At 45.0% G+C, this 27100-nt stretch overlaps 2 protein-coding genes across 6 annotated transcripts in view; one reads left to right on the top strand and one right to left on the bottom strand.

The window, feature by feature from the left end:
* The window catches only part of LOC145352563 (leukocyte elastase inhibitor-like), a 37513-nt gene extending 28989 nt beyond the window's left edge, over positions 1-8524 (bottom strand). The window contains exons 1-2 of one of the 4 annotated variants that reach the window (XM_080202598.1): positions 8433-8524; positions 3320-3498 (exon numbers count right to left, since the gene is read on the bottom strand). In XM_080202598.1, coding sequence (XP_080058724.1) covers positions 3320-3498; positions 8433-8466 — 213 coding nt within the window. In that variant the 5' untranslated portion in view covers positions 8467-8524. The other 3 variants (XM_080202616.1, XM_080202607.1, XM_080202588.1) reach the window with 3 other exon arrangements.
* A 5935-nt stretch (positions 8525-14459) lies between these two features.
* Positions 14460-27100, top strand: part of LOC145352557 (MARVEL domain-containing protein 3-like) — a 32451-nt gene continuing 19810 nt past the window's right edge. The window contains exons 1-3 of one of the 2 annotated variants that reach the window (XM_080202575.1): positions 14460-14601; positions 19851-20163; positions 21647-21822. In XM_080202575.1, coding sequence (XP_080058701.1) covers positions 19889-20163; positions 21647-21822 — 451 coding nt within the window. In that variant the 5' untranslated portion in view covers positions 14460-14601; positions 19851-19888. The remainder of the gene's footprint in view (positions 14602-19850; positions 20164-21646; positions 21823-27100) is intronic. The other variant, XM_080202565.1, reaches the window with a different exon arrangement.

Genomic DNA, 27100 nt, shown 5'->3' with positions numbered 1-27100 from the left:
AAGCTGAGGCTACAGAAACTCAGCCTTTATTCATTCAACCCAGTCCCGTAAGTTAGAGCGAGATGCTCAGGATCACCAAGAACACCGCTCGTTACTGATTCAAATGGGCAAAGCCCCAAAATGCTGATTTTAAATAAGGGGCATCACTTCTGCTGCCAGGAGTCAAGAACGGCACATCACAGAACAGAACATTATAGTGACCTTTTTTGTTACATGACCCAAGCTGCAGGAACAAGAAGAAACATTTGTTTTAAAATCTGCACAAAATTGGCTTTTAGAAAAAAGGCACACAAGCGTTTCCTATTTCTTTACGAGAGGCAGTTATTCATCACGGCAACGCTCGGCAAGTTACACTCCTCTCTCCTCATTAAGTTCCAGTGTACAGTTTAACCGATGATACTGCGTTGAATTGTTTCTGACAAAGATTATCATCTGTTAAGGATTTAACTTGGCTAAGATTCTATAAAGGCAATATTTCTTGGAAATTAAATAATCTTCAACCACCCCCCCCCCTCGTTGTTTTTATGCTAATTTACTGGCTAAAAATATAACAGTGAACTAATGTTGACAAATCAGTAATCTCCAGAGAAGCCTTTCGATAGATTATTATCGACCCCAGAATTAGTTTGCAGGGTGGCACAATGATGCAGGCAGCAGTGGTTAGCACAGCTGCCTCACAGCACCAGGGACTCAGGTTTCATTCCCGGCTTGGGTCACTCTGTGTGGCGTCTACACATTGTCCCCATATCTGCGTGGGTTTCCTCTGGGCGCTCCAGTTTTCTCCCACACTCCAAAGATGTGCAGGTTAGGTGGATTGGCTAAACTGACCCATAGTGTTAGGGGGATTAGCAGGGTAAATATAGAGGGTTATGTAAAGAGGGTCCGAGTGGGACTGTTGTCGGTGCAGGCTCAATGGGCTGAATAGCCTCTTTCTGCACTCGAGGAGGGACCTGGGCGTTCTTGTGCAAGAATAACAAGGAGTTGGTTTGCAGGTAATTAAGAAGGCAAATGGAATTTTGTCCTTCATTGCCACAGGGATGGAGTTTAAAAACAGGGAGGTTATGTTGCAGCTGTATAGGATGCTGGTGAGGCCACACCTGGAGTACTGTGTACAGTTTTGATCTCCTTACTTGAGAAAGGATATACTGGCATTGGAGAGGGTGCAGAGGCGATTCACTAGATTGATTCCAGAGTTGACTTATGAGGCTATACTCATTGGAATTCAGAAGAATGAGGGGAGATCTTATAGAAACATACAAGATTATGAAGGGAATAGATAAAATAGAAGCAGGGAAGTTGTTTCCACTGATGGGTGAAACTAGAGCTGGGGGCATGGTCTCAAAATAAGGGAGACTAGGTTTAGGACCGAGTTGAGGGGGAACTTAGTCCAGGGGTTTCAAAAAATATAAGGGCGGCATGGACAAGTTGGGCCGAAGGGCCTGTTTCCATGCTGTAAACCTCCATGACTCTATAAAGGGTTGTGAATCTGTGGAATTCTCTGCCCAGTGGACCAGTTGAGGCTACCTCATTGAATGTTTTTAAGACAAGGATAGATAAATTTTTGAACAGTAAAGGAATTAAGGGTTATGGTGAGCAGGCGGGAGAGTGAAGCTGAGGCCACAAAAAAATCCACCATATGTTCAAAAGGCCTCCATTTTTGCAGTGTGATTCCATGACTGCTGCCAAACTCTCAGGAGGCAACGAGAACAGGTTTGATGTGCAGCAGTGCGATCACAGACCACAGCAAGCTTCTCTCTCACTCACAGGCTTTACAATAGTTAAGCATTTCACTTGCTGAGTTTAGACACCTGCAGGAAAACGGAGGCGGCCCAGGAAAGATTTATAAAGGACGATATCAGAAACATAAGGATTTACATAATCAGGAAAGGATGAACAGGTTGGGACACTTTGCTCTTTGAAACAAAGATGGGGGGAGATAGTTAGCATTATGAAAGATAAGAGTGGACAGAAAATGTCACACCGTGAGGGTGGTGGGGGAATGGGTGGTGTGTGTGAAGAGAATCATAGAATCCCTACAGCACAGGAGGAGGAGGCCATTCGGCCCATCAAGTCTGCACCAACCACAATCCTACTCAGGCCCTATCCCTATAACCCTAGCTAGTCCCCCTGACAGTAAGGGGCAATTTAGCATGGCCAATCCACCTAACCCGCACATCTTTAGAATAACTCGATTGCCATCAATATAAAACATCCGACAACAAAAAAAAGGAGAACACAGAAAAAAAATTCAATACTCAAAGAGTGGTAAGAGTGCAGAACAGGTGACTTGGCTGCAGAGAATAATATCAGTGCATTTAAAGGGGAAGCAAGTCAATAATTCAAGGCAAATGGGGAAATAGGGTCAGAGCGATGAATTTAAATGAGGAAAGAGGGGAAGAGGCTTAAAAGAGCCATAAAGAGGTAGGGAGGTGGATTTGAGACGAAGGAGAGATCAACCATGATCTTATTGAATGGTGAATTGCCTACTTCTACTCCTAGTTCCTATGAAATTTGCAATGAGGGCCATCATTACATTAGTCTGTAGAACATAGAACATTACAGCGCAGTACAGGCCCTTCGGCCCTCGATGTTGCGCCAACCAGTGGAACGAATCTAATGACCCTCTAACCTAAACTAATCCAATGTTATCCATATGCCTATCGACTGACCATTTGAACGCCCTTAAAGTTGGCATTAACATTGTCACTGTTTTATGAAACTTAACCAGTGAAAAATCTGCAGGGCATTGGTTAGCACTGCTGTCTCGCAGCATCAGGGAGCAGGGTTCAATTCTCAGTTTGGGTAACTGTGTTGAGTCTGCGCGTTCTCCCAGCCTCTGCACGTTTTTCTCTCCGGGTGCTCCACTTCCAGCAGTCCGAAAGGCACTAGCTGGTTAAGTGCATTAGTTCAGTATATCTGAACAAGAGTCAGAGTGTGGCGACAAGGGGATTTTCACAGTAATTTCATTGCAATGTTAATGTAGGCCTACTTGTGACTTGCATAAATAAACTTAAAACATTGCCACGCGCTCATTGAATCAACTGGCCTGTTTCTGTACCATGCAGTCCAAAGATGTGCATGTTAGGTTGATTGGCCATGCTAAAATTGCCTCTTAGTGTCCTGAGATGCGTAGTTTCGAGGACTTAGTGGGTAAATATGTAAGGATAAGGGAGGGAGGCCTGGCTGGGATTGTGGTCGGTGCAGACTCGATGGGCCGAATGGCCTCTTTCTGCACTGCAGGGTTCTATGGTTTCTATGATACTGATCCAACGTAAATACAAATGTGCCATTCATTCGGTAACACTCATGACACACCTACCTTTGCCATCTGAGTTGCAGTGTTTCCTTCCGCACCGAGATATACCATTGCCAGTGCAGCTGATATACTTAATGGGGATACAAAGATATTGCCATTTCTATCCTCTTTGTTCAACTGTTTGAAGAGATCAATAGCAAACTTGACATTCGAAACACCCAAGTGATCCATTCCTAATCTGTCTGGAACAGGAGAGAAAAAAAATAACATTTGAATTGTAATTTTTTTTTAAATTCTTCTCCCAGTCAATTCACACAAAAGCTGTGTTGTTGAAATCCTAGAGTTATTGGTATGGGCTGCATGGGGACAGTTATATCCCTTACTGAGCAGGCAAGCTGACAAAAGAACAGCAAACACTAGTTTTCTTTCAGGATCAGGGAGGTTGTGAATGTTGGTCCGCTTAGCGGGAATAGTAACATCAGATTCCAGAACTACAAATTGATCACAAATTTCCCAGACTATTGCATCATAGTACGGTGGAGTCTGGCAATTAAATGGTTTCAAGAAGGAGACAGACACATTTCTGATATATGAAAAAAAACAGATTACAGGGAAATGGGACACAGGTCGGGAGGTGGATTTGAGACCAGGAGGAGATCAGCCATGGTCTGCTTGAATGGCGGAGCAGACTCGCAGAGGCAAATTGCCTACTTCTGTTATATCTAACAGTGCCAAGGACCTGGGTTTGATTCCCTGCTCGGGTCACTGTCTGTGCCCCCATGTCTGCATGGGTTTCCTCTGGGTGGTCCGGTTTCCTCCCATAAATCCAAAGACATGTTGGTTAGGTACACTGGCCAATTCTCCCTCAGTGTACCCAAACAGGTGCCGGAGTTTGACGACTAGGGGATTTTCACAATAACGTCATTACAGCGTGAATATACTTGTAACTAATAAATAAACATTAACTTTTCCCGTGGTCCTACAAAAAATTGTGATGCGTGCCATCATTACATTAGTCTGTGGCATTAACATTGTCACTGCTTTCATAAGGTCACAGTTTTCTGTAACTTAAGCAGTGAAAAAAAAACACCTGAAAGAGTCTGGTTATACAAACTCCAACGTCCTTAATGAAAACAGGTGCAACTACACAATCCGTAGATTGGAGATCGTTTTCTCAGCATTGCAGGAAAGCTGTTAAATAAAAACGGTTCTGATTGGAATAGTGGAGTCTGAGCCAATGCAGTCCCAGCCAATATCCTGTGTCCTCCGCAAAGTTGAGCTCACCCAAACCTCACAGGCTCATATTGGTACGAAGCAGTATCTTGGGAGGAGATTGGGCCCATACTCATTGGGGTTTAGAAGACCAAGAGGTGATCTTATTGAAATGCAAGGTTCGGAGGCTACTTGCTGAGGGGATAGGAACACAGGAACAAAGGAGGAGGCCATTCAGCCCATCAAGCCTGTTCTGCCATTCAATATGATCATGGCTGATCATCCACCTCAATGTCCTGTCCCCCAAATCTCTACGTCATTGACTGATTTCTAAATGCCAATCTCGGTTTTAAGCACAGCCAATGGCTGAACCGTCACATTCTTCTGGGGTAGAGAATCCTAAAGGTTCAAAACCCTCTGAGTAAAATCATTTCTCGTCATCTCACTCACAAATACATTCCCTTTATTTTGAAATCATGCCCCCCTGGTTTTAGACTCCCCAGCAAGGGGAGTCTGTATCTACCCTGTCGATTCCTTTAAGTATTTTGTACATTTCAGTGCTATCACCTCTCATTCTTTAAAACTCTGGAGAGGACAGGCCCAGTTTGCCCAATCTCTCTTCATAGGAATGTCTCCTTATCCCAGAACAAGTCTGGTGAATATTTGTTGCGCTCTCTCTATGGCAATAATATCCTTCCTATGGTAAGGAGGCTAAACCTGCACACTGTACTCTAGATGCACTCAGATCAGGTTATATATAATTAAAACAATTCTTCACCATTCCTGTTCTTCCAAATAAGAAGTCTCTCAACACCAGGTTAAAGTCCAACAGGTTTACCTGGTATCACAAGTTTTTGGAGCACTGCTCCTTCGTCAGGTGAATGGGGCCACTCACCTGATGAGGGGGCAGCTCTCTGAAAGTTTGTGATACCAAATAAACTTGTTGGACTTTAACCTGGTGTTGAGACACTTCTTATTGTGTCCATCCCAGTCAGCATCTCCACATCCTGTATTTCAAACCCTTTTGCAACAAAAAGGTTAACATATCAGTAGTTATACCAATTGCTTGCTGTACCTGCATGATAGCCTTCAGTGCCTTATTGACAAGGACTCCCAGGTCCCTTTGTACACCTACACTTTTTAATCTCTCACCATTTAAGGAATACTCTGCATATCCATTCATCCTAATAAAATGGATAACCTCACATTTTTCCATATTGTATTCCATTAGTCATGTTCTTGCCCACTCAAAAAGTCTGTTGAAATCCTCTTTGCATCTTATTGATAGTACACATTGCCACCCAACTGTGCGTCATCCATGAACTTTGAAATATTACATCTGGTCTCCACAGCTAAATCAATAATATATATTGCGAACAGCTGGAGCCTCAAGCACTAGTCACAGCCCAGGCTGCCAATGTGAGAATGACCTATTTATTCTTACTGCTTTTTGTCTGTTTTTTAAAAAATTCATTCATGGGACATGGCTGGCCGGCCAGCATTGACCCTACTCATCCCCCGACACGAGGGTCAATTTATCACGGCCAATCAACCTACCCCACACATCATGGGAGGAAGCTGATGCACCCAGAGGAAACCCACACAGCCATGGGAAGAACATGCAAACTCCACACAGTGACCCAAGCTGAGAATTGAACCCAGATCCCTGGCACGGAGGGCAGCAGTGCTAACCACTGTGCCACCCCCCAATTCTGTGATACACTTCAAGACAAAGGCATGCTAAAGCCAACACTTCCAATCAATGGAATAGAGTATGATATTATTGTAATATTTATACGATTATGCCACACCCAAAGAAAAGCTCAACCATTCTGCTGACACACTCTCTCTTCTCTCATTCCTGCCAGGCCCATTTCGAATGTTAGCTGGAGCTGTGAGTTTGGAATTTTTTTGGGTGGATCAAGAATTAGAACTTTTAAGCTTAATCTACACTGCCTTGGGGAAAGGTTGCAGGAATTTTATGTACAAATACCACACACACCCACCCTGGTTTTATGGCCTGTCATTAAGATCACACTGCCCAGGTATCCCTGTGTAAAAGGCTACACAAACCATAAAATACAAAAAGGTCATTGTTACTCATACTCACAAGCAGTTGAAAGATAACTCGGGTGCTCATATAATTCTACATACAAAAAGAGGACAAACATACTGGAAGCCATTAAGCCAAATCAGGTTTCTTTTTATTCATTAGTGGGACATGGGCGTCACTGGGTAGTCAGCATTTATTGCCCATCCCTAACTGCCCTTGTTCAAAAGGTAGTTGAGAGTTAACCACATTGCTGTTGGTCTGGAGTCACGATTTCCTTCCCCAAAAAAAAGAACATTAGTGAACCAGATGGGTTTTTACGACAATGGTTTCGTGGCCATCAGTCGATTCTTAATTCCAGATATTTTTAGTGAATTCAAATTTCACCATCTGCTGTGGCGGGATTAGAACCCAGGTCCTCAGAACATTAGCAGAGTATCTGGATCAATCATCTAGCGATAATACCATGAGGTCATCACCTTTCCTCCTGGTATCCCAGGGCTGGGCAGGTTAACAGGTCAGGTGGGGAAATTTCAAATTATTTTATTTCTATTGGGAGGCATCGTTTCCACAAGTGTTCAGGGACTGGTTTTAAAATCAATCATCAGGTGATGCAACACAGAGTGCAGGAGGCGGCCATTCGGCCCATCGAGTCTGCACCTACAATAATCCCACCCAGGCCCTATCCCTGTAACCCCACATATTTACCCTGCTAATCCCCCTGATATTAAGGGGCATTTTAGCATGGCCAATCAACCTGACCTGCATCACTTTGCACTGTGGGAGGAGACCCACACAGACACAGGGAAAATGTGCAAACTCCACACAGAGTCACCAAGGCCAGAACTGAACCCAGGTCCCTGGTGCAGTAAGGCAGCAATGCTAACCACTGTGCCACCCTAGTTAGATCCCTGCACAGAATGATTAAATACAATTACAAGATAACGCAGACTGGGTTTCACCTTCAAGTGAAAAGGGATCATAGGATCCCTGGTGCAGAAGAAGGCCATTCGGCCCATTGAGTCTGCACCAAACACTGTCCCACCCAGGCCCTATTCCCGTAACCTCTCATATTTACCCTGCTAATCCCCCTGACACCAGGGTTAACGTGAACATGGCCAATCAATCTAACCCGCGCATCTTTGGACTGTAGGAGGAAACTAGAGCACCCGGAGGAAACCCACACAGACACGGGGAGAATGTGCCAACTCCACGCAGGCAGTGACCCGAGGCCAGAATTGAGCCTGGGTCCCTGCTGCTGTGCTAACCACTGTGCATGCAGGAAATTAAAAAAAAAAATAATAACCTAAAGCCCATTCTGTAGAATGATCAGTTTTTTAAAAACTTGTTGGGGAGGTGTGGGTTCCTGTCCAGTGATCCAGGATACTAATTCTGAGACCTCCAACCCCCCCCCCCCCCCTCCCCAACATGACAACACGAATTCAGTATTGTTTTTCTTAAATTTGCAAAACTGTAATCCCTGCATCATCCACTTGGGCAAACGACGCAGATCAGTCTAACTCAATCTTTCAATGCATCAAATTCAATGCTTTGAAAATCAAAGATACGTCAGACTGAAAGAGAAAGAGGAAGAGAGAGACAGACAGACAGAGATACAGAGATACAAGCAGCCGCTTAGTTATTTTTAGACTCCCCCCCCCCCCCAAGTCACAATTTCCCAAACAGGAACTTAACTAACATGGCGATGGAGCAAGGCTCCTACACAACCCTGTGTTTACTGTTGTTAAACCTCAGCCAGGTTAGCTGGTGCTGGAAGGCAGACAGGCAAGACCCACCCGAGTAATAAGGCTGGGCGCAGCGCTCCGGCTCACTGTACACCGCTGCTACACTGACAGCGAGCGCAGCGCTAACACAGCAGCAGCGCAGGTAGACAGAGACTGCAGACATACTCACTGCGGGGTGACTGACAACACACGGAACAAAGCATAACCCCGCCCGCTTCTCCTTTACTTTATTGACTCCAATCAGCTGATGAGGGAGGTGGGTGGGGGGGGAGAGAGAGCGCAGGGCCGTGGGGGGTGGGGACAGCTGGACGTTGTCCTTCCCGTGATCCTGGGCGGACTGGACAGCGAAGCCAGTTACTGCGGGGTCCCAAACTAAATGCAGAGCCGGGCAGGACGTGCGTCTCAAGTTGTACCGCAGCCCCCTCCAGAGTGCAACTTTTTCTGCGTGGGCAACCTCTAAACTAACTCTGCAACATTCGGGGGACCAAGACGTCGGCAACGTTTCCTGCAATGCATTGAAACGTCTCAGAGTGTGTCACCTGATGCATGTGAAGAACCTGAGTATTTGAATGAAAGAGAAATACTGCGGATGCTGGAATCGGAAACAAAAAAAAACAAAATGCTGGAAAATCTGAAAGCATCTGCGCAGAGAGAATAGAGCCAATGTTTCGAGTCTGGGTGACCCTTCATCGGAGCTCTAGATTTGCAACATTGGCCAGAATTTTACCGGCACGTTCCGGGGCTCCCAGAACAGCATTCTCTGTTGGTCTCAGGTGGGATCTTGCAAGACTTGGGCGCGCAAGGCGCTAAAATTCCAGCAGTTGGCTCTATTCTCTCCCCACTGAATATTTGAAGTGTATTTGTTCGTGTCACGAGTAGGCTTACATTAACACTGCAATGAAGTTACTGTGAAAATCCCCTAGCCGCCAGCACCTGTTCGGGTACGCTGAGGGAGAATTTAGCGTGGCCAATGCACCTAACCAGCACGTCTTTCAGACTGTGGGAGGAAACTGGAGCACCCGGAGGAAACCCACACAGACATGAGGAGAACGTGCAAACTCCGCACAGACAGTGCTCCAAACTGGGAATCGAAACCGGGTCCCTGGCACTGTGAGGCAGCAGTGCTAACCACTGTGTCTCAGAGTGTTACTTGATATATGTAAAGAAGCTGAATATTATTACTGCTTTTTGTGTGATGGCCATTCTGGAATGATTGTAATGTTCTGACAGATTTATGAATACAGTATATTTTTGGGGGAAAGAAAACCTGGTGTGAACTGAACCTGCAACACAGCCCTGGTGCCTATGTGGCTGAAAGGTCTGGGACAAGAAACCTAACTGCATCAAACTAACATCTCAGTGGATACAATAGAGTCAATTTCATATGCATCTCAACTGCGCTGCAGCACCTCACTGTGCAATATCATGTAGATGATTGGAACAGCGTTGTATTTCCTGTAATTACCATTTTGTAATGTTCTTTTACTTGTACGGAAGCAACTCTGAATACAGCACCATCAATGTGGAAAATTTGAACATCATTGTACTCTGATTTTTTTTTCATGTTGCAGATGTTTTGTGAATAGAGTGTGTTTTCACATAGCAAAAAGTATGATGCTCTATTTGGGCTTATAAAATGCTACTGATAGCCTTCTCTTCTCGCTCGTAATGTTAGCTTGTGCCCAGTGGGGATTGGCATATATTCTGGCTGTGTCCATATTTCATGTGGAACCCTGAGCACTTTTGGTTGGGTTAGCACTGAAAATCAGCAGTGTGTGTGTGTGGCTCTACCTCGCCACCTACCTGACACTGTTGAGTCTTGCACTTGAAACACATGGGTGTGTCTACAGTCGGTAGCGAATGCTTAGTTCCTTCTCAACTGGTCCAGCAAGTCGTTCAGTGCTCAGGGCAACTAGGCATAGCATCGAAACTGGCATTTATTCATCAAAAAAGATCTCCAAGATGCATTTTAGCACCACCCTTTAGCAAAAATGTGAATGCATTGGAGAGAGCGCGGAAGAGGTTTACAAGCATGGGTTAGGAAAATACATTGGAGAAATTGGGCTTCTTTTCCTGGAGAAAAGAAGATTGAGAAGAGATTTGACATAACCCATTCTCATTACTAAGAGCCTTTAGGTTCAGAATTCTTCCGGTCACCTTTTCTGTACACTTTACACAAAGATCCAATATCTATGGCTCTGAGCGGAGATAAACATTGGAGAGAGAATGCCAAGTGCAAAGAGCCCAATTATCATGCTTTTTGGTGTTAGGGTCCCGGCTCAGAAACCCCAAGGTATATTGTGAAGCCAAACTAGACCCCAACACCTTTTCATCTTTGGTATTAGTGTGAGGATATGATGGGTGGAATTTTACGAGATTGATTCTGTTTTCAGCTGGTATGAAAATGGGAAAGTTCCTGATCCATTTTCTGGATGAGCTTTCACGCACAATCCTATGCACTTATTCATTGAAAAAAAAGGGCTAGCCTGTTTCTAGCTGCTTCAGGCAGTGAGCTGGGCCTTAATTCACCAGCTAGCCTGCAGAGGGAGCTACTGCACATGCACATACCTCTGAGGTGGCACATGTGCAATTTCAGCAGCAGGGGTCTGACAGACAGAGAGAGAGCTGTCAGGCCCCTGCTGCTGGAGCCAGCCTAAATGAACAGTACCCACCACCCCCCCCCCCCCCAGGGCCTATTGCAAGGGCCTATGGCTGATTGTGAGCCGCACAACACACAAACTGAAGGTGCCGCCCTGATCTGATCCCATTGCAGAATGGCAGCAAGCCTCTCCTCGCTCAATCAGGCTGCTCCATTCATGATCCAACACCTTCATGCCCTGCCCCTATAGGTCCCACCTTCTCCATGCCCTGCTCCATAGGCCCAACCCTTTGGCACTGCCCAGTGGACATTGCTCATGTGCCTTGTTGACATTACCCAGGTACTGGACTGGCAGTGCCAAGGTGCCAGGCTGACACTGCCAGGCTGGCACCATCCAAGGGACACCTCTCGGCCTCCCCGGGGCCGCAGGTTCCACTGGTGAGGACAGCACAACTGTTCCACATTTATGGGAAGCATTCTCGCGCCGAAGGGAACCTCTGCCAGATGTTTCAATCCAGACACATTAAATTGGGAAATGTCAAGCTAATTCACTTGTTATAGTTAAACTGTGTTGTTAAATAAAGTTTGTTTTGATAAAAGCTTCCCAGTGTGTCAGTAGAGTCACACCTGGATTGAAACAGCTCATCCTCACACTAATGTCTTAAATGAAAAATTGTTGGGACATGATCATTAGGTTACCTCTGCATTTACCTTCACTATTTCAGGGTGAACAGCTGAGTGCTCTGACTTGGAGTTTCAGTGTTTTGTGAATCTCCTCCAGTATGGGAAGGAAGGACTGAATGGCCTCCTGCTGTGATGCTATCTATCATTTGGAAGTGGCAGCGATCGCTTTCCAATGCCCCAAATCTGAACCACATGTGTTGGGTCAGAGTAAATTTGCCCTTTACCTGTCTGTCTCCATTGTCTAATCTGAGGACTGGGATCCTGCACTAAACTCTGTCCTTTTAACACTCCTCAGCTTAATCAAGCCCCAATACTTACTGCACCAGAACCTGTCAAAGGTTATGTGCTTTTTGATCTGGGAAACCTTTTCTGTCTCCATTTCTGGTGATAAACTGTCCACTAGTTCGCATTCCAAGCCCACCGATTCCCACAACTACCTCCACTATAGCTCTTCACCCCACATCCTGCAAGGCCTCTTTCCCATTCTCTCAGTTCCTTTGCCTCCACTGCATCTGTTCTGATGATGCCACTTTCCAAAACAGCACTGCTGATATGTCCTCCTTCTTCCTCACTCATGGTTTCCCACCCACTGTGGTTGACAGGGCTCTCAACCACATCCGCCCTTTCCCCCGTGTCACTCCTCTCACCACCCTCCCCTCCCTTCCAGAACCAGGATAGGGATTTGGGTTCTCTGCATGTTCTGCTGCCTCTGTTCTCCTGCTCTCCCCGTGCCCCTGTTCTCCCCACAGTGTTCCTGCTCTCCCTGTCCCCTGCCCAATTCCCTTAACCGGCACGCATTTATCCTGATAATTTTCCTCATTTACATGTCTTGGGGCACTAAGGGGCAATTTAGCATGGCCAATCCATCTAACCCAATCCTTGGAGAGTGGGAGGAAACCAGAGCAACCAAAGGAAACCCATGCAGACAACATGCAAACTCCGTACAGACAGTGACCCAAGCCGAGAATTGAACCTGGGTCCCTGGAGCTGTGAGGCAGCAATGCTAACCACCATGTCAAGTGACCTATTTAGTAAAAAGCAAACATTTTATTAATGAAATGGCAATGAAGGTATTTTAATGGCAGACTGTGCAAAGTTCCTTTGCCACATGTAGAATATGGAGATGTATTTAACGTATTGTAAACACTCAAGCTGAAGGCCTGAATGTTAACAATATTCAGAATTAGTTTCACCGATAATGTTTTGTGCTCATCTTTTGGTGCCAAGTTTTAAAAGGTTTAAGATCTTACTTCAAAAGTCAGAGGCCGCTTGACAGGGTAGAGTTTGAGAGGATGCTTCCCCTGATGGTGGGGGTGGGGGTAGGGGTGGGTGGGGATGTAGAACTAGGGAGCAAACACCCTAGTGCTGAGGATGGCATGGTGACACAGTGGTTAGCACTGTTGCCTCACAGCGTCAGGGACCTGGGTTCGATTCCCGCGCTTGGGTCACTGTCAGTGTGGAGTTTGCACATTCTCCCCGTGTCTGTGTCGGTTTCCTCCGGATGCTCCGGTATCCTCCCACACCCCAAAAGGTGTGCGGGTTAGGTGAATCGGCTGTGCTAAATTTTCCCTCAGTGTACCCAAAAAGGCACTGGAGTGTGGCGACTGGGGGATTTTGACAGTAACTTCAGTGCAATGTTAATGTAAGCCTACTTGTGATACTAATAAATAAACTTTAAACCTTTTACTTTACAAATACGGGGTCTCCAATTTAAGATGGAGATGAAGATGAATTTCGTCTCTCAGAGTTTATAGTCTTTTTGCACTAAAGAAATCACGCAACCTCAGAACTTTCACCCTGTTTCTCTCTCCACAGATGCTGTCAGACCCGCTGAGGTTTTCCAGCATTTTCTGTTCTTATTTCAGATTTCCAGTATCTGCAGTAATTTAACTTTTATTACAGTCTTTGGAATTCTCTTTCCCGTGGAGCAGATTGAATATATGCAAGGCTGTGTTCAGCAGATTTCTGATTGATAAGACAGCCAATTTTGGTGGGGGACAGTGAGGTGGAGTTGAGGTCACAGTAATGGTGGAGCAGGCTCGAGGGACTGAATGACCAATGTCATTCTGATGGGAGGGGACGTTTATGGTCAGTAATACATTCGGGAGCATTGGTGGCACAGTGGTTAGCACATCTGCCTCACAGCATCAGGGGCCCGGGTTCAATTTCTGCCTTGGCTCATTGCCTGTGTGGAGCCTGTTCTCCCTCTGTCTGCATGGGTTTTCTCTGAGTGCTCTGGTTTTCTCCCTCAGTCTGAAAGATGTGCTGGTAAGGGGCATTGGCCATGCTAAATTCTCCCTCGGTGTACCCGAACAGATGCCAGAGTGTGGTGACTGGGGGACTTTCACAGTAGCTTCATTGCAGTGTTAAGGTAAACCTCACTTGCGATACTGAAAAATAAACTTAAAATGAGAAGGGGGTAAGGGTCCCTAATTCAACCAAAAACGTTTTGAAAATCCCAGTTGCCCTAGAGTATTTAACTCAGTTAATTTGATTTAGTTTATTGGTTTGGTCAAAAACAGATTGACTTGAGTATTTAACTGAATTGAGCTGCACTGCACTATATGAACTACCATACTTGAAGTGTAAAGCATCGCACCTTTACAAGCCTTATTCATCTGGGGAACATGAAGCAGGTTCCAATGACGAAGTCCGCCCTCCTGAACCCCCCACTTCCTCCCTCCAGGTTTATTCACAGGCTGGGAGATCCAGGTGAGTGAGTGGGGGACCAAGAGGAACAGAAATTGATTTTTGTTTGGCGGGTTTAATCATTAACTTTGATGCTAAACTCTGCCCAGCCGCTTTCTGTTCTTCGTGAAGTCGTGTTTTTGAGGGTGTTTCGGTGAGTTTCTCTTCATTTGAATCAGAGATTCTTTCCTCCTGTGTGGGACCTCCATCCTCCAGTGGTTGCTGTAACTCAGAAACTGGGACAACCTGAATAACCAGTTGCACACACACACACACACACAACTCTCTGTCTTCACCTGCCTGGTTTCGATTTACAAACAGGACGCTGCTGGAGAACAGGGCGGACTTTATCTCGGTTTCAGCAGAGGTTAGATATCCTTTTATTTGCTTATTTGTCTTTTTGTCCTATTTATCTATCATACAAATATATATATATATATAGACAGATAGGAATTTAACACACATCGATAATCTTTTGAGATTTCATTCGAGGTGAACGGTTGGGTGATGTGGCCTTGAGGTTGTTTTGTGACTCTCTCTCACTTACCCAGCACAGGTAGGAAGGGCAAAGTGGTCACATGCTGCTATCTTATCACCTTCAAACGGCGCAGAGCCCCATCCAATGCCCCAGATGTGAGCCCACTGCTTCTCCCCTGGGTCTGATTGATGTATTTACTCTTTACCCGTTGGGTCACACAGTCTTAACCTGAAGATTGGGATGGCCAACTTAGGTCTCCTCCACCACTCCCTACCCTCCCTATTTAGCGCCTCTCCCTTAACGGAGCCTGCATCAGAATCTGGCTATTTTCCTCTCCACTGGGTTCTGGGTGAATGGGAAGCGATTGGATCTGCTCATGCAAAAATCTCTTTTGTTTCAGCCTCAGGTACCGTTGACACCTGCCACCACCTATCTGTGCTGTCCTTTGTTAAGAAATAAAGTAGGCTTTCATTAACGCTGCAATGGAGTTACTGTGAAAATCCCCTAGTCGCCACACTCTGGCGCCTGTTTGGGTGCACTGAGGGGGAATTTAGCACGGCCAATGCACCTAACCACGGGTCTTTCAGACTGTGGGAGGAAACCGGAGCACCCAAGAAAACCAATGCAGACACGGGGAGAATGTGCAAACTCCACACAGACAGTGACCCAAGGCGGGAATCGAACTCATGTCCCTGGTGCTATGAGGCAGCAGTGCTAACCACTGTGCCACCATGCTGCCTTAGTGCCCTTGAAAAGAGGCATCAGTCACAGATGTTAATACAGTGTTGGCATTGCCTGTACTGGAATTAACTTCTACCTGGTACCTCTCTTACTTGCTGAAAGAAAGGTATAATTAAATAGTCAATAGTGGCAAAAGAAATCAGGGTATTTTGCAAAACTGTCTAATTGTTTCTATATTGCATGTTTTGCTTTGGCAATTTTCAACTTGTCCTGCAGCTGTTAGACTTGCAAATTGAAATAAGGAACTAAATTAACAAGTCTAATTTCATCTGAAAGGGAGAGTACCTACTGAATCCCAGTATTTGAAGTGCTCACATTTTTTCAACAACCACTCAAATGCAAATTATTCTGTGTGAATCATAGTTTATTTATTAATGTCACAATAGGCTTACATTAACACTGCAATGAAGTTACTATGAAAATCCCCTAGTCGCCACACTCCAGCATCTGTTCAGGTGCACTGAGGGAGAATTTAGCATTGTCAATGCACCCTAGCCAGTCTTTTGGACTGTGGGACGAATCCGGAGGAAACCCACGCAGATACAGGCAGAATTTGCAATTTCCACACAGACAGTGATCCAAGCCAGGAATTGAACCCAGGTCCCTGGTACTGTGAGGCAGCAGTGCTAACCACTGTGCTACCCATGCTGCCCCTGGAATCCCTACAGTGCAGCAGGAGACCATTCGCCCCATTGAGTCTGCACCAACTCTTATCTAGGCCCCATCCCCGTAACCCTGTGTATCTAGTCCATTAATCCCTCTACCTGCACATCTTTGGACACTAAGGAGCAATTTACAATGGCCAATCAACCTAACCCACACATCTTTGGAGTGTGGGAGGAAACCGGAGCACCCGGAGTCAACCCAACACAGGCATGGGAGAACACGCAAACTCCTCACAGACAGTGACCCAAGGCTGGAATTGAACCCAGATCCCTGGCACCGTAAGGCAGCAGTGCTAACCATTGTGCCACGATTCATAAAGAGTGCTGTTTGTAATAGTCTGGAATCTTTCAACAAGAATTTGTCGTGGAATTTAAAGGGAATTGCTCGAGCAGAACACTTGCACCACAGAAGGATTTGGCCGATTGTGTTGCAGATACAATGCAAACCAGTTGGTGACGTTTTTATTTAAATGACTTTAAAATTCTCAGCCTTGTTTCCCAATTCTCCCACCCTCCCAAGGACTTGCCCTTCCAGATAACTGAAATCTCCAATCCCACAGAGGTATCTGTGCTCCATTCATCATCCTGCTTTTAATCACTCGAACATTGATGGCCCTGCCTTCAGTTACCTCGGCTCTAAGTTTTGGAATTCCTTCCAGAAAAGCCAGCATTTATTGTCCATCTCTAATTGCCCTTAGAAGGTGGTGAGGAGCTGCCTTCTTGAACCTTTGCAGTCCATGTGGTGTAGCTACATTCACAGTACCTGTTAACAATTCCCACACACTGTTAGGGAGGGAGTTCAAGGATTTTCACCCAGTGACAATGGAAGATGTATTTGTCCAGACGCCCCTTATAACTCATTATCGTATCTGCTTCCCCAAAGAACAAAGAAAATTACAGCACAAGAACAGGCCTTTCAGCCTCCAAGCCTACACTGACAATGCTGCGCAACTGAACTAAACCCCCCTACCCTTCCGGGGACCATATCCTTCTATTTCTATTCTATTCACGTACTTGTCCAGATGCCCCTTTATATTTCCACTGATGTGTTTCCATGTCAGGATGGTCAGGGGCTCGGAGGGGAACTTGTAGGTGATGGTAAAAGGCGGTGGTTACAGCCTCTTTAAAATCTACCGCTTTGACCACAATGTGGAGATGCCGGTGTTGGACTGGGGTGGGCACAGTAAGAAGCCTCACAACACCAGGTTAAGGTCCAACAGAGTTTTTTGGAATCACAAGCTTTTGGAGGGCTGCTCCTTCTCCCACTTAACTGACGCTTATCTTTCCTTATTCGTTTACGCTCCGAAAGCTCATGATTCCAAATAAATCTGTTGGACTTTAACATGGTGTTGTGAGACTTCTTTGACTACACTTTTAGCCATTTAACCTAATATCTCCCCAGTATCAGACTTTATTTGTAATGGTGCTATATGACTGTATGTTGTTTCTGTGAGGTTGCTAAAAGGTTATTTTCTCCTCATTTTAAATGGAAGGGGTTCTGCTTTTATTTCTTTTCCACACCATTTGGAATGATGGCATTTCTATCTGGTAGTTGCTGGACTGGCTGTGTAGCTGACAGTGTCTCTGTTGTGTTGGTGGGATTAACATCCTTGTCCCATTCTCAGTATCTTGTCAGAGGAGTCAGCCATGTCTCAGTCCAATACCTGTTAACTATTATTGAAGTCTTTTAACATTCCATCTGTATCCAATGTTATTTCCAGTTCTGTTCAGTTAGGTAGTGCAACTATTGAAAATGAAATCCTCTTTTTTTTTGCTATACTTTACCTTTTATTGTGTAGCTTGCGTATTTAAACTAATGAACATTGTTTCTTATCCTTGATAGTTTATTAATTGAACGTTGGTCACTCTTTGTGAATGGAGATTACTGTATAGATTACAATCTTGTGTATAGGGGTTTAGAATCATAGAACCTCTACTGTGCAGAAGGAGGTCATTTGGCCCATCACATTTTCGTCGACTCTCCAACAGAGCATCTTATCCTGGCCCACTCCATTCCCCTAACACCACACATTTAACCCCGCTAATCCCCCCTTTACATCTTGGGGCACTAAGGAGCAATTTGACATGACCAATCCCCCTAACCTGCACAACTTTGGACTGTGGAAGGAAACCCACGCAGACACAGGGAGAATGTGCAAACTCCACAGAGACAGTCATCCAAGGCTGGAATCAAAACCAGGTCCCTGGTGCTGTGAGGCAGCAGAGCTAACCACCGTGCCATCGTGCTGCCCTATTTGTGGATATTCAATTGGTCACCATGTTCAGTGACCTATTTAATGAAAAGCTAATTGATGCAATAGGAATGAAGGTATTTTTATGGCAGACTGTGCAAAGTTCCTTTGCCACATGTAGAATACGGAGATATATTTAACATATTGTAAAAACTCCAGCTGTAGAACACTTAATAATTTTTGGAACCAGTTTTACCAATAATATTTTATGCTCGTCTTTTGGTGCCAATTATTGAAAGGTTTAGGATCCTATTTCAAAATATCTTTACTCCTGTTCACACAGTTTTTGAGAAGAATCTAAAAGATTCATGAGAAAAGTTCAGGTACAAAGAACTCTGTTAGGTGGATAGATTGAAGCTGTTCTCCTTGGAGCAGAGAAAATTAAGAGGAGATTTAACAAAAGTGTTCAGAACCATGAGGGGCCTGATGGGAAGAAATGTTACCCAATAGTGGAAGGACTGGGAGGAGGAGAACTTTTTTTTATTTGTCATGGTACGTTGGTTGGCCAGCATTTATTGCCCATCCCTAGTTGCCCTTATTCAGAGGGCAGTTGAGAGTCAACCACATTACTATGACTCACATGTAGGCCAGACCAGGTAGATTTCCTTCCCTAAAGGACATTACTGAACCAGATTGGTTTTTCCAACAATCAACAATGGTTTCGTGATCATCAGTAAATTCTTAATTCCAGATTTTTTTTATTATTGAATTCAAATTCCACCATCTGCCATGGTGGGATTCGAACCCGGGTCCCCCAGAACACTAGCTGAGTTTCTGGATTAATAGTAGAGCGATAATACCCCTAGGCTATCACCTCCCATGTATCTTAAGATGATTAACAAAAGAAACGATGGTGACAAGTGAAAGATTGTTTTTACATAGTGAGTGGTTAGGATCTGGAATGTTCTGCTTGGGAGTGTGGGGGAGGCAGATTTAACTGCAGCTTTCAATAAAGAGTGGTTGGTTAAGCACCAATGGAACAGAGGTTCCATAGGCTGCAGAGTGAGGATTGGCTAAATTGCTCTTGCAGAGAGCCAGTATATTCATACCTGGCCTAGTCGCTATCTCCTGCGCTGTAACCATTCATAGAATCCTATAGTGCAGAAGGAGGCCATTTGACCCATTGCATCTGCACTGAGTCTCTGACAGAGCATCTTACTCAGATCGAACCCCTGCCCTATCCCCACATCTCCACTCATTTTCCCCACTTATCCACCTAACCTACACATCTTTGGACACTCAGAGGCAATTTAGCATGGTCAATCCACCCAACCTGCACATCTTTGTAGTGTGGGAGGAAACTGGAACACTGGAGGAAACCAATGCAGACACAGGGAGAACGTGCAACCTCCACACAGACAAGTCACCCAAGGCCGGAATTGAACCTTGGTCCCTGGCGCTATGAGGCAGCAGTGCTAACCACTATGCCACCATACTGTTCCTCTATGATTCTCTTACACAAATATACTCTAATCTTCAGATTTGACGTGGATACCTGGGAACAAATGAGGCTGAAAAATGTCTGATGCAAATAAAGTTCCAAGGAGTTCTGATAGAAGTCGACCCTCTAATCGACCTCATCGAGAACGAAGACCTCAAGACCGTTCCAGTGCTGAGGGTAATCATTCAGGTAGACGTAACAGAGACGATCGCCGAGATCCAAGGAATTCTCACCAAAGTAAACCATATCCTTCGAGGCAAGCACACCTTCCCAGTGAGAAGCAAGCACACCTTCCCAGTGAGAAGCAAGCACACCCTCCCAGTGAGAGGCAATCGTACCCTCCCAGTGAGAGGTAAGTTCCATTTTATAACTATTTTCCATTCCATGATGTCATGTATTCTTTATTTTATAAACATTAAGTACTTTACACCTTTTGTGCACAAGAATTTATAGCCAATTTTTCAGATCAGCTGACATAATTGAACTATTAGCTTCAGATTCGATGCAGTTGTGCATTTTTATATAAAGTACTTTCTTGTTTAATAAAGGACGTTTGCCTGTGTGGTTTGTAGATATATTGGAATTAAACAAATAAGCCCAAGATGCAGGTTGTACAAAATGAGAATACAGATGATCTCTGGCAATGACTTATTGGTTTGTGACATTGTGAATTTGATGGACATAGTCTGTGGCTTCTGATTTTGGTTTTCATTGAATGTTTGTGTCAGCTTTACTCAGTAAGTAGCCCTGGGCAGAACCTTCCTGTCTCGCCCTCCATGTGAATCGTAGCAGGTGGGACACGGACCATGCAAAAGTCCGTTGACATCGGCAGGATTTTCTGGGGTGAATGTGGCTGGAAAATCCCACCCCTTGTCCCTGAGTCAAAAGGTTGTGGATTCAAGTTCCAGCGTGGCTTTAGCTGTGTAATCTCAGTGCAGGGCTGAGGGAGAGCTACATTGTTGGAGGGACTATCTTCCTGATGAGTTGTCATCTAGACTCTATCTGTCTGTTAAGGTGGATGTAAAAAGAAAAGAAATGTTTGGCAGCTTGCCTAAGATTGATTCCCCTTGTCAACGCCACCAATTGCAGAGTGCCTGATCATTAGCTATTTGTGGGATCTTGCTCTGTGCAAATTGGTTGTCAATTTTGCTTTGATAAAATTTTCAAAAATGATCCACTGCTTGTAAGCCAGCAATTTTTTCAGAAGACGTGGACATTACTTTATGAATAGAAGCTTTTTTTCCCTCAGGAGTGCACTAGAATTTCTGTTAAACTTAATTGAGGAATGATCCCTACACGGTCCATCTGATCTCGATATTTTTCCTCATTATCAACCAAGTCAGTTATGTCCTCCAAGTTTTAGAGGTGATTTGCTCAAAATAACAATGGTCAAGCTGTATGTAGAACATGTTTTTATTTATTAAAACAAATTGAATCTTGTGAATTGAAGAGTTCGGAAGTGAAGCAAGCCATGACTTTTTAGAAGTTTTTTTGAAGTTTCAAAGTTTAAAGTTTTATTATTTGTGTCACAAGTAGGCTTGCATTTACACTGCAATGAAGTTACTGTGAAAATCCCCTAATTTTTTGTACTGTGATGTGTGAAGGCCCTCTGTGGATTCATCGCACTGGCTTTCTCCCTGCGGTTTAGCTTTTTGGAGAGAACGTTGTATGGTCAAAATGATTCTGGGGCTGTTTCAAAGATTGACAGCAACTTTTTTCATTGTTGGGTTTTGTCTATTTTTTAAAAAAAGTCCAGTTGTCAATTTTGGATTTGTTATGAATCTTTGAAAGCTGTTGAAAATCTGCTTTGAGTTTAAAATGTCCCGTTTCTGTAGATACGATCCACGAGGGGAATTTTACTCCAGACCACCTGATGCTAGATCACCACCACCTCAGGCTAACAGTCAGCCATCTTCCTCATCCCCACCTTATTACAGCTCAGCATCGCCGACTAACAGCTTTCCAAAAGAATCCTTTAGGACAAAGTGCTCGCATGTGTGCTCAAGAAGAGGCATGTATAACCTTACTGATCTTAAATTAGAAACTGTAATGTCAATTTTAAATTGATAAGCAGAAAGCTTTTATCTTGGGATATTGTCGCACAGTTTGTTAATGACCAAGTTTTCTGTGAATCTGGTTTGCTGAAGATAGTATTTCCTGTTGGTTAAAAATTCAGTTGCATTTTATGTTAGTATGTTAGCATGTGGATATTTGTAACACAGCAGTCCAATTGGATTTTATATTCAGAGCTATATATTCTGACAATGTAGAAGGATCATTATCCATCTTTTGACGAGAAGTGTAGGGAAGTATAAACTGAGTAAAATCCAAATGTTCCAATTCAAGGTGATTTTATACCTGGGTCATCGCATGGCCAGTGTTCCTCATTGTTTATTGAAATCTCCTTACTGTCTCATTGCTTTGCTGTCCTCATCACCGTCCGCTCTGTCTCTGACTGCGGTAGGGATTGTCAAATGTATTTTTAGGAGGTTTCGTCACGTGGCTTGTTGCCATCTTCCAGCCATTAGTTGGCCAACACATCCATCCTTGCGACGTACAGCCTTCCTACGCCAATCGGAAAGCAAAAAGACTCCTTACCCAATTGGATGATGTTTACCTGCTAGCCAAACAGCCTCCACCCTCTCACTTTTGATACTTTTATACTTGGTATTTGGTGTGGCATGGTTGCACAGCGGTTAGCACTGCTGCCTCACAGTGCCAGGGACCTGGGTTCAATTCCCAACTTGGGTGACTGACTGTGTGGAGTTTGCATGTTTTCCCGTGTCTGCGTGGGTTTCCTCTGGGTGCTCCGGTTTCCTCCCACTCTCAAAAGATGTGCGGGTTAGGTTGACTGGTAATGCTAAATTGTTCCTTAGTATCGGGGGAGCAGCTAGGGTAAATAATGGGGATAGGGCCTGGGTGCGATTGTGGTTGGTGCAGACTTGATGGGCCAAATGGCCTCCTTCTGCGCTGTAGGATTCTATGATATGTTAGGGGAAACATGAGTTAAAAAGAAAACATTTACTTTCAAATGTCCTGATGATCTTTCTCAACAGCAGTGCCCTGGAGATTCATCTTCAATTCCTGGAGACTCCAGGCCAAGCCTGGACTGATTTAATTATAGAATCCTACGGTGCAGAAGGAAGCCATTCGGCCCATTGGGTCAGCACCGACCACAATCCCACCCAGTCCCTATTACAGTAATTCCACACATTTACCCTGCTAATCCTCTGACACTAGGGTCAATTTATCATGGCCAATCAACCTTACCTGTACATCTTTGAACTGTAGGAGGAAACTGGAGCACCCGGAGGAAAGCCACGCAGACACGGGGAGAATGTGCAGACTGCACGCAGACCCAAGCCGGGAATCGAACCAGGGTCCCTGATGCTGTGAGGCAGCTGTGCTAACCACTGTGTCGCCCCTAAACTCTGACTCTAAACTTTGAGTCTGGACCTGAGCCAAAAGAAAAGTGGCAGAGCACAAAAAATAAGGAACCTGTCCTCTCTCTGTCTGACCCCAAAAATCTAAACTTTGACTCTGTCGGGTGTAGGGTTTCTCATCTGCACGAATTTGGTGTTCTGAGCTGCTGCCACATTTGTATTACCATTGATAACTTAGAAAATAACGAGCAGTCAAAGCTAGGGGAATTTCAGATTGAATGAACGCCAATGCTCAGACTTGTCTGTGCAGTGATTGCACAAGTTGTAGGACAGGAATTTGTATACAGTATTCAGATGCGATGGAAATGCCCTCTGGGTATATCCTCCACATTTTTCATGGAACCGTCCCGTGAATAGGTTACTTCTACCCACACGCAGGGAGGAAAAAACCAACCCACCACTTTCTTTTAGAAACTAACAGTAGTTAGCTTTAGGAAAATCTTGCATTGAATTATGGGCAGAGGGGGAGGGTTGTTGGGGTGCGTGATGCGGATTTTCCTGGCCCTACACGCCATCCCAGGAGGGGTACACCCGGATGAAGTGTCGGAAGATATTGTTGCTGGAGCAGAACAGTGTCAGCTGGAGCACAAGTTGATCGGCACGTAGAAGGTTCACAGAAGATGTGCCACAGGAAAGCACTCGCTCTGCAGGCTGAGAAAAATCAAACGCATAGAAAAGTCGGCAACCTGTTATGAGGAAAAGCAGAGAAGTGCAGGAAACCCAATCCCTGAAACTGGAGATACAGGGATACTAAGCAACACCGTAGTACTGATGAGTGTGTGGTTATGCAGGAGGTGAGGAGGAGGTAGTGAGTAGAGATACAGTGATTCGAGAGATGGCAGAACTTCTCTGCAACCATGGCAGAAATGGCCAGAAAATTCCAACCCATTGAATCTTGCAGAACAGAAGGAGGTTATTTAGCCCACTGTGTATGCGGTGGCTTTTTTGAAAGAGTTTTCTAATTAGTCTCACTCCCCTGTCAGAGCCTGGAAATTTTTTTCCCCAAAAGTATTGCACTTTGAAGATTGCATTAGAATCTCAGAATAGCATGTGAGCCATGACTCAGTTGGTAATCTCGCCTCTCGAGTCCAAAAGTTCGAGTCCCGCTTCTGGGCCTGAACAACAAAATCTAAACCCCGAGATTGTGCTGCGCTGTCAAAGGTGATGTCTCAAAATTTAGACCGGGATTGTGTTGCGCTGTCAAAGGTGCTGTTTTTCAGATGAGAGGTTAACCTGAGGTCCTATCCGTCCTCAGCTGGAAGTAAAATATCCCACATCACTATTTCGATTAACTTCAGGGGAGTTGGTCCTGGTCAATATTTTGTCCTTAGTCAATATCAGTTACGATTACCTGGTCAGTCTTACTGCTGTACTCTGTGGAGTTTAGAAGGATGGGGGGGAGGATCTCATTGAAACTTACAGGATTCTGCTTGGCCTGGGTAGAGTGGATATGTGGAAGGTGTTTCTATGAGTGGGAGAGACTAGGATCCCCACTGTAGGGATTCTATGATAACCATCAAAAGACCTTGTATATCCTGTAACGTGGCATTATTGTAGTTGTGGGCTAGAATTTTCCAGCCGTTCCCGCTGGTGGAATAGATCATAGAATCCCTGCAGTGCGGAATGAGGCCAGTCAGCCCATCTCGTCTGCACTGACTACAATCCCACCCAGCCCCCAATCCCCTTAACCCCACGCATTTACCCTGCTAATTCCCCTGACGCTGAGTGGCAATTTAGCATGGCCAATCAACCTAACCCCACACACCTTTTGGACTGTGGGAGGAAACCGGAGCACCCGGAGGAAACCCACGCAGACACGGGGAGAACGTGCAGACTCCACACAGGCAGCGACCCGAGGCCGGGAATCGAACCCGGGACCCTGGCACGGTGGGGCAGCAGACTTAACCGCTGTGCCGCCGTGCTGCCCTTGCATTTCCACCAATGTTCGACCCCCACTGCCCCCCCTCACTGTATGTTTCCTGTTGCGGAAGGGTGGGTGCTTTGTAAATCAGGAAGCCCTGTTGACTAGAAGATTCCACTGACCAATGGTGGGCTGCCTCCACCACGAAATCCCGTGAGCTGCGGAAGATCCCACCCCTGGATTTAGGAAAAGTTCAAGAAGTATTAACTACCTGTGAAATAGTACAGATGAACCGTGTGTAGACAATGGAAGAGTAAAGTTCCTTCCTTGTTATTGTTGTTGTTGCACAGTAACTGACTTTGGAGTTTCTATTGGACTGTTTCTATATTTGTCCTCCAGAAACTATAGTAACCAAACTGGTTTTAACTGCCCCAGTTTCAGGAATGAGCCACTCCCATTTGAACATTTTTCCTGCCTAGTAGTTTCTGAGCTGTGGCTATACTGTAACCAGGTGTTGTTAAGTTTCGACTATTGAACCTGCAGCCATTACATCACAGCGTATGCATGCAATACATCCGTCTGAGCTCTAGAGCAGAATTAGGCCACTCGGCCCATCGAGTCTGCTCCACCATTCAGTCGTGGCTGATTTTTTTTTTCTCTCATCCCCCTTCTCCAGCCTTTTCTCCGTAACTCCTGATCCCCTTATTAATCAAGAACCTACATCTCTGACTTAAAGACACTCAATGACCTGGCCTCCACAGCCTTCTACGGCAAAGAGCTCCACAGATTCACCACTCTCTGGCTGAAGAAATTCCTCCCCATATCTGTTTTAAGGGATCGTCCCTGTAGTCTGGGGTGGTGCCCTCTGGTTCTAGTTTTTCCTACTAGTGGAAACATCCTCTCCACGTCCACTCTATCCAGGCATTGCAGTATCCTGTAAGTTTCAGTAAGATTCCCCCTCATCCTTCTAATCCGCAACGAGTACAACCCATAGTCCTCGACCGTTCCTCATACGACAAGCTCTTCATTCCAGAGATTATCTTGCGAACCTCCTCTGAACCCTTTCCAAGGCCAGCACATCCTTCCTTAGATATGGCGCCCAAAACTGCTCACAATACTCCAAATGGGGTCTGACCAGAGCCTTATACAGCCTCAGAAGTACATCCCTGCTCTTGTATTCTACATCTCTCGACATGAATGCTAACATTGCATTTGCCTTCCTAACTGCTGACTGAACCTGCACGTTAATGTTAAGAGAATATTGAACAATGACTCCCAAGTCCCTTTGTTTCTGACTTCCTAAGCAAGCATTTCCCCATTTCGAAAATAGTCTCTGCCTCCATTCCTCCTTCCAAAGTGCATAACCTCACACTTTTCCACATTGTATTCCATCTGCTACTTCTTTGCCCACTCTCCTAACCTGTCCAAACCCTTCTGCAGTCTCCCTGCTTCCTCAATACTACCTGTCCCTCTACATATCTTTGTAGCGTTCACAAACTTAGCAACTGTGTCTTCAGTTCCTTCCTCCAGATGTTAGCGTATAGTGTGAAAAGTTGTGCTCCTAGCACTGACCCCTGAGGCACACCATTAGTCACCGGCTGACATCCTGGAGGAATATGAGAGACTTATTCTTTCTTTTCTTTGGAAAAATGATGAATTGTAAAAGAATTGAAAATTTTCACGGGGAGTGGCGATCAGAGGACATTTCTCCACCCAAACCCACAGGAACTGTGTCAGATGTGTTGCTAAAGGATGGAGTCATGATGGGATTTTTGAGTTCAATAGCTTAAATTGAGGCATTCCTGCTATTTTCTGCACAATTTTTGAGATCTAGCTTTCTATAATTTTGGAAATTTAGGCTAAAAGGTCTAATTAGAAACTAAATTGTGTAACAAGATGTTCTAACTTGACAGAATGTGGGGCGGCACAGTGGTTAGCACGGCTGCCTCACAGTGCCAGGGACCTGGGTTCGATTCTGGCCTTGG

The sequence above is a fragment of the Carcharhinus amblyrhynchos genome, chromosome 2, assembly GCF_965287045.1.
Source record: "Carcharhinus amblyrhynchos chromosome 2, sCarAmb.v2.hapA, whole genome shotgun sequence".
Taxonomy (NCBI): domain Eukaryota; kingdom Metazoa; phylum Chordata; class Chondrichthyes; order Carcharhiniformes; family Carcharhinidae; genus Carcharhinus; species Carcharhinus amblyrhynchos.
Note: the sequence above shows the minus strand (reverse complement) of the source record. Positions and strands in the feature narration are given on the sequence as shown.